The following is a 13,924-nucleotide window of genomic DNA, read 5'->3' on the forward strand; positions in this document are numbered from 1 at the left end:
ACAAGGGAGTGATCATTTAATTAACCCTTAATCAGGAAAAATTCTGTCAATAATTGAGGTGAGAAAAGGAGTAAGAGTTTAGTTATCTGTATATTTTTTGGATGTATTCTATGTAAAAATAATCTGATGGTTTAGTGACATCTTCGCAACAGTTTCAGTTATTTCTTAATTCTTATTATTATTAATTCTCATTTCTTAATCCATTTAATCGTGCTCCTTTAAAGGCCCTTGGAGTCGTTTTGGCTTGTCCGTGTCATTAGCGCCCCCTGTGGAGGAAAGCGGTAGTTTTACCATCTCCATTTCCGCCTCAACTCTGGTGAAGCGCAATTTAGTGTTGAAGAGAGAGACCAGGAGGTTATTGCATTATTCGTATGTGACACATTCTGTACACCGTCAGATTTTGTGGGGAATCCGACCCGGTGACAAGCATTTCAATTCTACAGAAATCGCCAATAACGGATCATCAAATTTTCTTACATCATTTATATAGATGCATAAAAAGACATGGATACAGATTAAAAGCGGGAAGGAATGCCTTTAAAGGAAAAATCACGTTTCACGTTCATACTGTAAAACACTTTTCCAGTCAGAAAATGAAAGCAAAGATTAAATATGTGAACTGTTCAGTACAGTAGCCAGAGCAACTCCTTTTTCATCCATTGAAACCTCTGACAAACAGAGCTGAATGCTCAAACTAGCAAATAACCGCAGCAGCCCCGTTGTTTCTCTGCCGTGGCGGAGGTGTGTGTTGAGCGCAGCTCGACCGATAAAAATAGGCTGAATATACACATTCAACCTGAAAAGACAGATCACGCAATACTTCAAATTACTGGGCAACTGGAAAAATAAAAAGCTGCCGAGCTGCGGCTTCACACACAATTCCGTGTTTAAAAGCAATCTGTGATAACGCCGCTGCCATCCCTGCTCAGTCCCATAAAATTAGCATTAGCATTACAAGTCATGCAGAACGCAGATAAATGTAGAATGTCACCCAATTCTGCCAAGCGGGAATTCCTGTTTCACGAGATTACCATCTCTGTCTGCCCTCTCCCACCGCACCTTGTCTAATATTTCACTTACAACGTTTCATAAGTTCATTTTCCCCTCGCTGACCATGTAAATCACAAATCAATTTTCATTTAAAATGCTTGACTGGGGAGCCTTCCTGAGAGCTTGCGGACGGCGCCGCGGCGAAGCGGCGGACCTCCAGCGTGAGGGCAGCAAACACCGAGGAGACGCCGCCTCGTTGCAAAGCGAGAGGGCGCCCGCCTGATTCTACGGAACAACTCCAGGCCGAGTGGTCAACTCATTTACAGCAAACCCTGACAGAGGCGTCAGAAAAGCTTGAAAACAGCTCAATAGTAACACGTTTCAACACACGTTCAATTATGTTTAGTGAACGACGTCCCGCGGAGTGTGACCCCGGTTCATCCAAACCTCCAACCGGTGGGTGGAGCGTCCAACCGGCAACTCACGCATCGCTTTATGAATCCATTTCATTTCCCAATCGCAAAGCAATATTAATTTTGACTTCCTTTCTACACAAGTAAAACCATTTAAGATTATTCACGTTGTTTACAGTTATTACAAATTAGGGGATGTTTCAGCATTTTAAATCTAAGTCTACACCCACGACGAGTAAATGTTTCTGTCGCTGAAAGCCACAGAGCAGCTCAGATGAAGGGGTTCATTCGCTCAGAGTGAAAAAAAAAACATTTCCACTTTATTTACCTGTTTTTAAAGTTCTCCCCTGCAGCATCCCCCAAGACAACACACGCACACGCACACGCACACAAACACTGAGCCCAGTCACTTAGTCACACAACTATTTTAAATGGCTGACTGCTCTGGAACCTGAGCACATACAGAGCATTTAATGGAGGAACTCCATACGTTCACAGGGTCGCGGGACATTTCTGAGACAAATATATTGATATCTGATTGATTTCTTTTTAATTATTAAAATGGATGAAGGCGTTTGAAATAAATTTTCATTTCTACATAATCCATTTGGAGCTCCCTCCATGCTGTGTGATGTAATAAAATCAGTCAACGCCAAACTCAAATTCACACAAAAATGCAGTGATCAGTAATGCACTGTCAGAAATATTCTTATTGGGGCTCAATCTGTTGCTTATAGGAGTACATGTGAATTAGTGGTGCTGGCTCCAAAATAATAATGAACGGGGAAAACATTTATAAAAGACTTGTCACACTCTCTTACTGATGTGGGCATCTTTTTGGGGGATCATGGGACCCCTGGTGTGGCTTATTATTAGCGTAGTGTTGGATAGTGAGGGGAGGTTGGCCATGTCTGGTTAACATTGTTATTGTCTGTCATGACTCTGTCATACACGTACAGAGCCAGCAGCTTCTTAGCAACACATCTTCTACCCTGTAAAAAAATAAAACAAAACTAAAGCATAAAAAGCCAAAAGGTGTAGAAATTAAACAGAAAATTGAGAACATGTGTCTTCATACAGACAAATCTATTGTCTTGATGTAGAATGGATTTCTTTGAGTGAATGAAGTGTCTGTTTCAGTTCCCATGCTCCTGGATCTGAAAGACATTTCACGTTTTCACACATTTTCTTATTTTAAAACTGTTTAGTGGACTCTTATATCACATTTGATCAGGCAAAGGTGCCTTCTGTTTTCAATCTTCTTGTTTTTTTTAGAAATCTTCTAGCTCGATGGAACTATTCCTACCTTATGTTTTGACATTTTTATGTTGTAACCGTTTAAAAAAAAAAACCTTCACACTTGACCGATCTGAAAATCATGTATACCAGAGTCCTGCAACTGGCATTTTTAAACGTATATTTAGGCCATACAGTATATGTATTTATTTGACTGGAATCCACTGTAAGTGGAACAATATATGGTATATTAATAGCAGCATATTTATTAATGGTATATTTAATGGTGTATTTATTAATCACCTTATTGTTGTCACCTTGTCCCCTAATGGAATCTAATTGGCCACTGGAATTATAGTATGTAGTATATACAGAATACGGTACGTAGAATATACAGTACGTATTTGAGACTGTGTGGAAATGCGCTTTTCATCAAAACAGTATAAAAAAATGTGCATCATTTGTCGTTTTCTTTTTGTGCAATTATGGAGAACGTGTAGCTGCAGAATGAGAACAAATCATTAACATGTTCGGCAACAAGTGGAGCAGCAGGGGACTGGAAATATACTCACACCTCACCACTATAAAAAGACATCGGGGTTGTAAATTGGCAGTGGCAGGGGAATACGTCAGTGTGTAGACACACACACACACACACACACACACACACACACACACACACACACACACACACACACACACACACACACTTATACGCGGTACACTTCATGCTTATGTGAGAGTAAAAAAAAAAAAAAACTGAGTGTGTGTTTGATTCTAACCTTTTGAACATTGGTTCTGTGCCTCTAGATTGGTTAGTTAGTATTTCCCCCCCCCACACGCAGGCAGTAGCTCCGCACGTCAGCGAGCTGCAGACACACAATAAGCCACTGGCAGATATCAATGGCATCAACCACGCTGCTGTATCTGCTGGGATTGGCTGGGAACCCGCTTGTGCCTGTGCTTGTCTCCGGCAGCACCTCTCACTCTCAATTATTTGGCTGCTGTCACAACAAATCAATCAAATTACAGCTCCAGGACTGCAGCTGCTCCTATCGCGCCGCTAGTTGCATTAGCTTTGAAATGTATGAGGTCTACATTTTATCACTGTTATTTATTTAATGCAACCCCCCCTCTCCCCGGCGAGTCGTCCTTACCTCCACCGCAGCAAAGTTAAATCATTAAAGCCTGGCGTGGAATGCACACTTGCTTGAGAGCACTTCAAATTAAACGACGGTGGGGTGGAGGGGTCGGGGGTCTGGCCTCTATTGTGTCGGGGTGGTGGATACAGGCGGTTGTTTTTCTGTTTGGTAATCTTTTGAACATAGCAATGGACATTATCTGCATTTCCATGTCAGCACAAATTCATGTACACAAGAGAGGTCAGAGTGAGTGAGTGTGAGTGAGTCTAAAGGGAATATTAACATTTTTCCCAAAACATGACGATATTGTCATAGTTATGGAGGGATATGCTAAAGGTCTTAATGTAAAATGGACAAGCGACGCAAAAATGATGGAAAAAAACCCCCAAAACAATACAAATCCTGAAAACTTTACAACTGTGTGAAATTTCAAAGATTTTAATCAACATTATAAGTGTTGAAACCTCTCCCCAGAGATGTTTTAACCTCTTCACCATGAAGCTTCATTACACCTTTTAGAACGTCCTGAATACGGAATACAAGAGCCGTGGCCTGGAGAGGGCTCCCCAGGGTGAGGGGAGGCCCCTGGCCCTGCCGCCACATTGCCAACCCCTGTAAAGAAGCATCAGGATGTGCTCAACATCAGCCTCCTGACGCAGAATCCACTGCGCCTGCCAGGGCCTAACTAGCAGGGAAACATTTTGGCTCCCCCCCAAAGGAAGCCAGCCTTTGGTGGCGTAATGAGCACAGTCATTTCCCTAATTTGTACGGCACCGACGCCCACCGACCTACAAATGATGCCGCCGAGCGTTTTCATGGAAACGGCAGGCGGGCCTTTGATTGGCCCTGACAGCAGGTCTCATTACCGCAGGTGAGTGGGACGTCGACCTTTATCAGGAACACGGAACGCCGTTTCCTCCGCTTTTCCCTCGGACGAGTACAGAGACGCGGAGACGAGTGCAAAGCTCTCAGCACGGCATTACGAGTCAGCGCTCTGTGATGTGATGAGCTGCCTGCTGCTTTATTCTTCCCCTTCAATGCCAACAAATGAAATGGGATCTGCTTATTAATATGAAAGGCCCGCGGTAAACTAGCTTCCCCGAATTAGCTTTGAGTGAGTCGCAGAAAACAGCCGACAACAGATGACAACAGACTTTGGTCTGTTCGCTTCCACTGAGCATTACACGCCTCTTTGATACGACTACTTTTACAAGTCTGGTAATTACACCGCGCTTGTTGCAAAATCATATGAAATGAAAGCCTATTAGTGGGACAACAAAAACTTTCTGCGCTGCATATCGCATCCGGATAATACAGAGGGGAAAAAAAAAATGAAGGTATGATTTGTGTGTACTTCAGATGCAAACACACACACAGGAAATTTTCGGAAAATCACGCCCAATTTCCCTTTTTTTAATTCCTGGGAGCCGTGGTATTTAAAGACCTCTAGCGTGACCCAACCTAGTTTCCTCCTCTGTGAAGTCAGCTAGAATTGTGTGCACTCTGTCACCAGCGATAACTTTCTCCCGTGTTTAGTTTCATTGGGAATTTGTTTTTACTGCGTGTTTGCCGGCATAAATCATTGTGACAAATAACCGGTTACGCTGGAGTCTGTGTTTACCGAGTCTGCCACAAGACTTCTCCGCCCGGCCCCGTTACAGTGATAGTTATTCATCACCATCTGCCGGAGCTCACAGCTCCCAACGCCCCTGGACACATTCAGCCCCACTCATGGACCTCTGATTAAAGAGTAAACTAAATAAAAATACTACGCTTACAGGGTGACTGCAGGTATCAGAGAAATACATGTCATCATTTTTAAAACGTTTTAAGACAATTTGTTTGACTGATTTTCCCACAAATCAGCTGAGATGATGATTTTTGGACAATCTGGTTCAGCGGTAGGCTTAGGGTTTTAGATGATAAGAAACTCAAATGTTGACTAATATAAAGTTACTGATGAATAAAAACAGAATTTTTATGTTAAAATTGAGACCTAAACTGAAATTTAAGACTATGTAATGACTTTTAAGTCATTGATATTAATGTTGCCTCATTTAAGCAAGACATTTGAGCATCGGCTTCATCAGCTTTTAAGCCCCCTTCCTTCCTCTTCCACTTACCCCCATTTCCCAAGACAAACGGCATCATTAGGCATCATTAGCCGCCTCATTACATCTAAATACAGCCGTCACCGGTTCGTCCCGGAATCCCAGCACAACCCGCTGTTTTTCGTTGTCTGACCTGACGCTAATTAGCGGGCGGCGTGATCGCGCACGCATCCCGGGTCACGTTCTGTATCGTATGTGCGATTAATCAGGCCCGGGCCCCCTGGGGGCCGTCGGCCGGGTGTTGTTTGAGCTTTGGTCGCCTGACAGAGGTGCTGCGCCAGCAGGCCTCATTCAGCGGCGCCGTGATGAGCGGCGACAGGGGAGCGGCGAGCAGCGGCCAGTAGCCAGGGGGCGCCGGACGCAGTCAAGACATTTAGCTTCACCCGTGACTCGTGTCACTTTGTCTCTGCGGAGGTCCCTTCACGAGAGCCCCCGTCAGACAGAGACGTGTGAGGAGGCGGTCTGTCAGCCCCAGCGCTGAGAAGAAGATCCGCCACAGAGGCATTTCTACAAAAATGTCCAAAAAACAAAACAAAAAAGGGCATTTTCTCCCTCTCTCACGAGGAAATCTTACGATATCAGTGTGATGGGTTCCTCATTCCTCATTTAATAACAGTCATGTTTTTTTTTGTTCTTTTAATGACAATCTATATTTATATATATCAAAAGTATATCCAATACCATTTTATTTGTGTAAATTGTAATCAGGAACTACATGAGCACTCATCTGCAGTAAAAACGGTGCAGAAGTACTTTATGCTGTAATAGAGACTATCAAGACACGTATGACAAGTACTTTTACTTTAAATGCTTTAAGTACATTTGTGTCGGGGTCATTTTTTGTCCGGGTATTTGTACTTTCACTCAAGTAAAAAGTCTTTACTTTGTACTTTTTGTCTTTCTGACTTCAGGTCATCGCTCCCACGCGGGGGAGGAGGCGAGGAGGTCCGCTGAAGTGTGAGGCAGACGGCCCACAGGGCCCATTATCCTGCACTACGGCGTAGGGGCCTCCACGTGGCTTTATTAAGAGCTCTGCCCATGGCGATGGGCGCTGTTATTTATGCATGTTTGTGTCCATTAGGCTTCTATCTACTTCTGCGTTTCCTCACTCAGGGCATCTGTCCATCCACATCCCCCCTGAAATACACACACACACACACACACACACACACACACACACACACACACACACACACACACACACACACACACACACACACACACACACACACACACACACACACACACACACACACATACACTCGTGCACTTTGTGCTGCATTGGCATTATTGTAATCTCCAGCCCCAAAACACACTGCTTTACATGTAGCCTGGCATCTTTTTACATTAGTGGGGTTCTCTCATCCAAGATTCATGGCAAATGGTCCTTCCATCCATCCCTCAATCTAATGGTATAAGAGAGACAATGTTTTAAACATTAAAATGAAAACCATTTACAACTGTGATCAAAGAAGAACACTCTGGCATTAAAGTTTCAAACGTAAGGATAAGTACAGCCATGTGGATGGATAGATGAGGTGGAAGAGATAAAAAAGTGGAGTACAGCAGACTCTTACGCACAGGAAAGAGGCACAAAGTGCTTTTGCGCTGCACTGCAAAACGCTGACCTGTAATTAATACGGCAGTTTCTCCAGGGAAAGTTAAGAATGGCGGATTTTTGGGGATACAATTCCCAGAGGAATTCCTACCTGCTCAGAGGCTTTGTGAAGCATTTTGACGGCAAACGTGGGTACACAGAGGACGAGCTCTGAACACGGCTCAAATGTCAAAGTTTTAATGCAAATCAATGTATTCTTTATATTCTGTGTGCACACAAACAAGAAAAATGATGAGGAGGATTTACTCGGACTGTTCCAGCTGCTGCGGTCGGGGAAGCGCCTCGGCAGTAACACGGCGAGGACAGAGAGACTGAGATGGAGTGTCTTCCCACAAACCATAAGGACTGTCAATGCTGACCTCACCAGGGGCCCTCACTGACACACACACACACACACACACACACACACATAGGCCCCACTGCCTTACTGTACTGTATGTAGCATACTGCATCACTGTACTGGGTTACCGCATACTGTATCACTGTACTGGGGTACTGCATACTGTATCACTGTACTGGGTAACTGCATACTGTACTGCATACTGTATCACTGTACTGGGTTACTGCATAATGTACTGTATCACTGCACTGGGTTACTGCATACTGTACTGTATATCTCAACACACACTACCTCACTTTATTCACATGCCACTTTACCGCACATATCTGTTATACCAGAATAGTCTTTTCCTTTTGTTTCTATATTTGTATTCCTACTTTGCATATTACCCTTCTTATTCTTATTGTATTCTATTTACTAATTGAATTGCATTTTAGGAAGCAGTTAGTTTGTTTAGTTAGTTAGTTCATTAATTAGCTTTTGTGTCAGTTAGTAAATGACCAGTTAGTACTTATTGTGCATAATCTCTGGATGCGTTGCACGGTCATTTCACTATATACAGTATATGTATGATCGTATCAATAAGTATGTGACAAATACACATGTTGAATCTTGAATCTGTAAATCAGACATTCTCAACCTTGGGGTCAAGACCCCACGTGGGTGGCAGGACATTTCTAAAGGACTGATACATTTATATTTGTTTGATATACATATATCAGAGGTTTTAAATACATCCTATTTTATATATAATCCACTGAAGCTCCCTCCATGATCTAGGATATAATAAAAGGAGCAAAAGTAAAATTTTGAAAGTACAGTAGGAAAGATCATTTAGCCTTGATCCGTAGCTTAGATGTGGCCTGGATGTGAACTGTAACACATGACATCACTGTTGTTGTCGGCTGACTTTAGAGGACAGTTGACACACAAAATAAAAAAAAATCTGGATTTTCTGTTTTGGCAATTTTATAGTCTTAACTACGACTTGACACGGTGAATTTGAAATGATAGAATTATTATTTCATCTTTCTCCCGTGAGCAAGCGTCGGCGGTGAAGCTCGAAAGCTACACCAACAGAGAATACTGATGACGGAGAGGTGCAGCGATTCTCACTCAAGCTGAGGAGTTTCATTATCAAGTACATCTCATAAGTAAAGTATGCACTATTTTTGTTTTGTGCAAATCCTCCCACTTTACATTTTCTGACTGTAGATTTTCTTAAGACTCCTGGCACAGGGATTTCTGTTCTTATCTTGTCTGTTCTCTTATTTTATCTTGTCTTATCATGACATACTTACTGTATACTGTACTTGCCACCTGCTAAAATCGGACCAGTTAACATAACCAGCTGTACAAGTCAACTTCACTTTGTATATGTATGTATAACATTAATTTAATCAAATTCAATTTTTGTTGTTGGCTGTTGTGTCAACCTCTCCTTGCGTAACATGCGGCCTTTAATAAAGTCTTAATCCGCGTAATAAATCACAATGCTAAAAAAATGTGTCGGTACCTTGCAGGTTCGGGAGGGGCAGCGTCATGATGCCCCCTGCTGCTGCCGCAGCCACCAGGCTCTGGATGTTGGCGGTGGGGAGGGACAGCACCAGGCCCTGCTGCCCCCCCAGGTGCCCGCCCGCGTTGAAGGGGATCAGGATGGGCTGGTTCATCCCTGGAGCCCCCCCGGACATCACACCGCCCACCGCGTTGGCAAGCTGCTGGGCGACCAGGAGAGACTGGACACACACACACACACACACACACACACACACACACACACACACACACACACACACACACACACACACACACACACACACACACACACACACACACACACAGGGTAAATAATTAATATTGATATAAGATACACATTTCTAAATCAGAAAAAGCCACGATGATGCTTTCCGGTACTACTTTCTGAACAGATACACAACAGAGAATTTTTATTATGCTTCACAGTTTATTGTGGTTGTCGTTACAATTCCATAACAACGCTGTAATGATGACAATTTTTTTTTTACAACAGGTAAAAAAAAAACCAGCAGTATCACCACAGTATCACAAAGGACAAGTGATGAAAATAGAATGAGATGAGACTGAGTTAAATAAATGTAAAAAAATGTATATTCTTATATATGCCAATATAACATGAACAGTAAGAATATTAACATGATCAATCATATTTTGGCCATAAATCAGCCCAGAGTTAAAACAAAACTATCTTTCAAGGAAAGAGATGCAGTGTTTTCAGTTTTTAAACTTTCTGTTCTGTTCATTTCCTCGCTGTATTGTTGAAAATGGCCCTGTGAAATAAGTAAACTGACAAAGGCGTTCAGAGAAATGCGCAACGTTGATCCTTTTAAACGTCCCTGTAAAGGGCATTCAGGGATTTGTTTCTAAACACATTATACGTGTTAGAAAGTAATTACTGCAAACATGTGAATGTGGTCCGGAATCTTTGGGCGGGGCTAAATCATGGCACAAAAGACGTAGAGCGGTCCTACTCGGCATGTCCCCCCCCCCCCCCCCCAACACTAGGCCGAATCGCAGCATCAGTGGAGCGAGAGACACCGCATCGGGGACTGGGTTCAGCAGAACATTTAAACATGGAAGTTACTCCAGTGTCAACGGTTATATATTATTACACAGGTAACGCGAGTGGGCGTGGTTTCAGCATCTGCAGCGGACACGCCCCCAGCGTCTCAGAGAGAACAGAGCAAACTGTTTTGTTTTTTTTTACGATTTTGAGACCTAAATACTGAAACCTTATATATTTGGCATATTTTTTTAATCATTCAAATTTGGCTGGGGGGCTCAGACCACATTTTTCTGTGTTGTGACAAACCCAGAACACAATTTTATTTTCACCTTACAGGTACTTTAAAGTATACTTCATTGAGTTTGAGTTGATTGAAGCAAACGTCATCTCAGTGACTTGTTTTTGTCGATGCAGTTGTCTCAGCTGTGACCTCTGCTGTTATTACAGGCTGCACCTTGCAGAGATCACATCCACTTTTCCATTTAATGCCAGTTTAAATGCAATTTTAGACCGATTTTGTATCTGATAATTGAGCATAAAAATTGGCATCCATTGAAAATGTACTACAGTATATTAAGCACAATTAAATGTAATAGTCGTTTTATGTTCATTGTGGTGTGAAATACACTCAATCTACCCAATACATCTGTGCTGATATATATTTTTTTATTAGACGTGAACAACTAAATGCCATTAAAAATGACAACTTTTAAGAATTTCAGACTGCCTTTTTGCTGAAATATGAATACTTTTCAATGACCCACACACTCTTGTGCTTGGGTACTGGAAGTCTGAAATGAATAGATATCAGGTCACTGCGGTTTTGCAGGGATACAACACATCACTTGGCTCTGTCCATATCACCATTCGCTCATAATGGCTGAGGCTTAAATCTGTGCAGTCACACTCACAGAAGCAGAGATATGTTATCAGAGGTATCACACCAAGTTATTTTGCAACAGTAGAAGAGCTTTTCAAATGGGTTTGTAAATTCCCCGAATTTTTTATTCTTTGTTCACACAGCTTTGAGCAAGAAGTTTGTAAGGTTTGTATCTCTGAGTACAGAAGGGCAGCATTTCAAATGTCAGTCATCCTGATGCAACCTCTCTTTTTACAGGAAAATATATATTGGAGCAATTGAAGAAATCAAACTTAGGTAGTTGCAGGAAACGGGCCAAAGAAAGTACCGGAGATGTTGGAACATATTTTAAAACAAAGGTCTTAAGATTAGATCAGGTCGTTTGTTTACCTGATCTTACCTAATCTTACCATTTTTTACCTTTCAACCATAGTAATTATCTCAGATAAAAATGTTATCCAATATTTCAGTATTTGATGCTGTAGATCTACTCTTGAACCTCCAATGTAATGAAATTAAATGATACAACCAGATGCTATGGTACCAGATTTTGTACTGGAACCGGATTTCCCAACTCTGATAATTAGTAGATCGAGATGGTTGAATCCAAATACCGGCGATGGGGAGGATTTTTACTTTCTGAACCAGGAGGTTCCACCACTGCGAGCGAATCCTGACAATCGACAAAAGGCAAAACACTAACCTGAAACATTTGATTGGATTTTGGTCGCAGATGATCGCTCGATTGGAAAAGATGGTAAAATAAGGTCCACGTGAGAGACGGAAAGTCCGGGTTCAGAAAGTAAAATTCTACTCTGCCATTTTGCGTCAACCAGGTGGAATTGTCAACGAGCATCAACCATAAGTCCAATTAATAAGTGAAATCATCTGATCAGAAAACACGGCAGGACTTTTACTCCTCTGGTCCAGGTGTAAAAATATGGCCCAAATGATCCTTTAACACAACTGTTTCAAATCAACCGCTACATAAGTGATGCAGTGATTATTACATTTCACTGCATATATGTATGAAAGTATGTATATGTATGTGACAAATAAAAATCTTGAATCTTGAAAATCTTGAAAACATAAGCCTAACACCGCGCTGAGGTCCCTTGGCCACGCCCGCTCCGCCACCTTCCGCGGTAACCACGGCTGCATTCTGGCCACGGTTGTGACTTCTCTGCCGTGACCCGAGCTCACAAGCCCTTAACTCCAATTGTCATCTATCCGCTTGTGTTTCGCATGCCGCGTCCCAAACTCATGCAAACGTACGGAGGCTGGTGACCGGCGTGAGACCCCCGCCGCACCGGGTGCTCCTAGGTGACAACGCTGTCACTGTGATAACCCAGCGTGGCGCCGAATACGCGTACCTGCTCCGAAGTACACGGCATGAATATGTTTTAAAAGGCACAAAGCCCGGAGTGAACTCAGGGTAAAATGTTAGCGCAGAAAGAAAAGTGAGCACCTGCTTGAAGACCTTTTCTACGGCTTTAAAGTGAATAAAGCGCGCTGCGGGGAGGTTGATGGTTGCTGGCGAAGATAAAAGCAATCGTAATCATACGTAGGATTTCTCTTTCTCTCTGTTTGCTTTGATGTGCGATGACAGTTCATGAAAGATGACACCGGCTGACAGCTTTCAATGCATTAAAAATGACATTTGCCAGCGACTTATGCTAAAAAAACAAAACAAATTAATTATTTGAGAGCTTAAAGAAATCTAAAAGGAGCGTGCCAAAGCACCATGGTTTGTCATTTGAGTGATATATGTTTAATCTCGCTTTTAAGGATAAATTTTATGTAGAATTGAGGGCAGCAGATAATCAAAGACGCTCTTTCAGCGTTTCATCTCTGAGCCCACTATGTTTTTTCCCGCCCAGACACTGAAGACAACCCTCATATAAGGGAATGACATTCAAAGGCAACTCTACAATTATCAGATGTCACCCTGATTTATTTATCATTACAGTCAGCTTTAGAGAGTCTGCCGCCAGCCCATGCAGCACGGAAGCTCCAAGACTTAAACGTTTATTTTTTTTGTCGGAGATCTTCAGCCCCACAGGAACACTGTCTTTAGGCTGTTTGTTGTGCCACTTCAAGTCTGATTCAAATCTCTGATTAAAACACCGATATATGAGACACAAATGCATCTATTTTGAATACAATTAATTCTACACTGCTGTCACAACACAAACAAAAATTGTGTTCAGAGCACTAACAAAGCAATAATCCACAATCAAATCCATCTGTCGGTAAAAGCAGTCGAACACGCGGCTTCATGGAGATATTCCGTGTTGGTCTGCCTCTCTTTTTCCCTCTATCTCCCCCTCTCTCTCTCCACCTCTCCATAAGCTCTGCTGGAATGCTGTACAGTTCTTGGCAGCCCTGACAGCTGAGCCTTGAGAAGTGGTCTCCTAGGGGCCACACAGACACACACACCGGGCCCCGCTTGGAAGCGTGGCCCTGCTCAGAGCTGGATGTGGTACCCAGCCTCTTCACCCATCAGGGGAGAATAGGCCCTTCCATCTACCTGGCAGCTCTGGCACTGAGAAATTGCCCATAATCAGCCAGATAGCAGACTTTTGTCATCCTAACAGTGAGTGGGAAACAGAAGGAAGGTGGATTCATGTTGGGTAAACTACCATTGGATAATGGTTGTTCCAACAATATCCG

The 13,924-nt window shown here is 42.7% G+C and overlaps 1 protein-coding gene across 1 annotated transcript in view; it reads right to left on the minus strand.

Moving 5' to 3' along the window:
- pou6f2 (POU class 6 homeobox 2) overlaps positions 1 to 13,924 on the minus strand; it is a gene marked incomplete at both ends in the record, with an annotated part of 96,061 nt that overhangs the window by 57,206 nt on the left and 24,931 nt on the right. The window contains 2 exons of the mRNA XM_080020486.1: positions 9,367 to 9,586; positions 13,782 to 13,796. Of these exons, the coding sequence (XP_079876612.1) occupies positions 9,367 to 9,586; positions 13,782 to 13,796 (235 nt within the window). The remainder of the gene's footprint in view (positions 1 to 9,366; positions 9,587 to 13,781; positions 13,797 to 13,924) is intronic.

Source organism: Zeus faber (genome assembly GCF_960531495.2).
Source record: "Zeus faber genome assembly, chromosome: 19".
Taxonomy (NCBI): domain Eukaryota; kingdom Metazoa; phylum Chordata; class Actinopteri; order Zeiformes; family Zeidae; genus Zeus; species Zeus faber.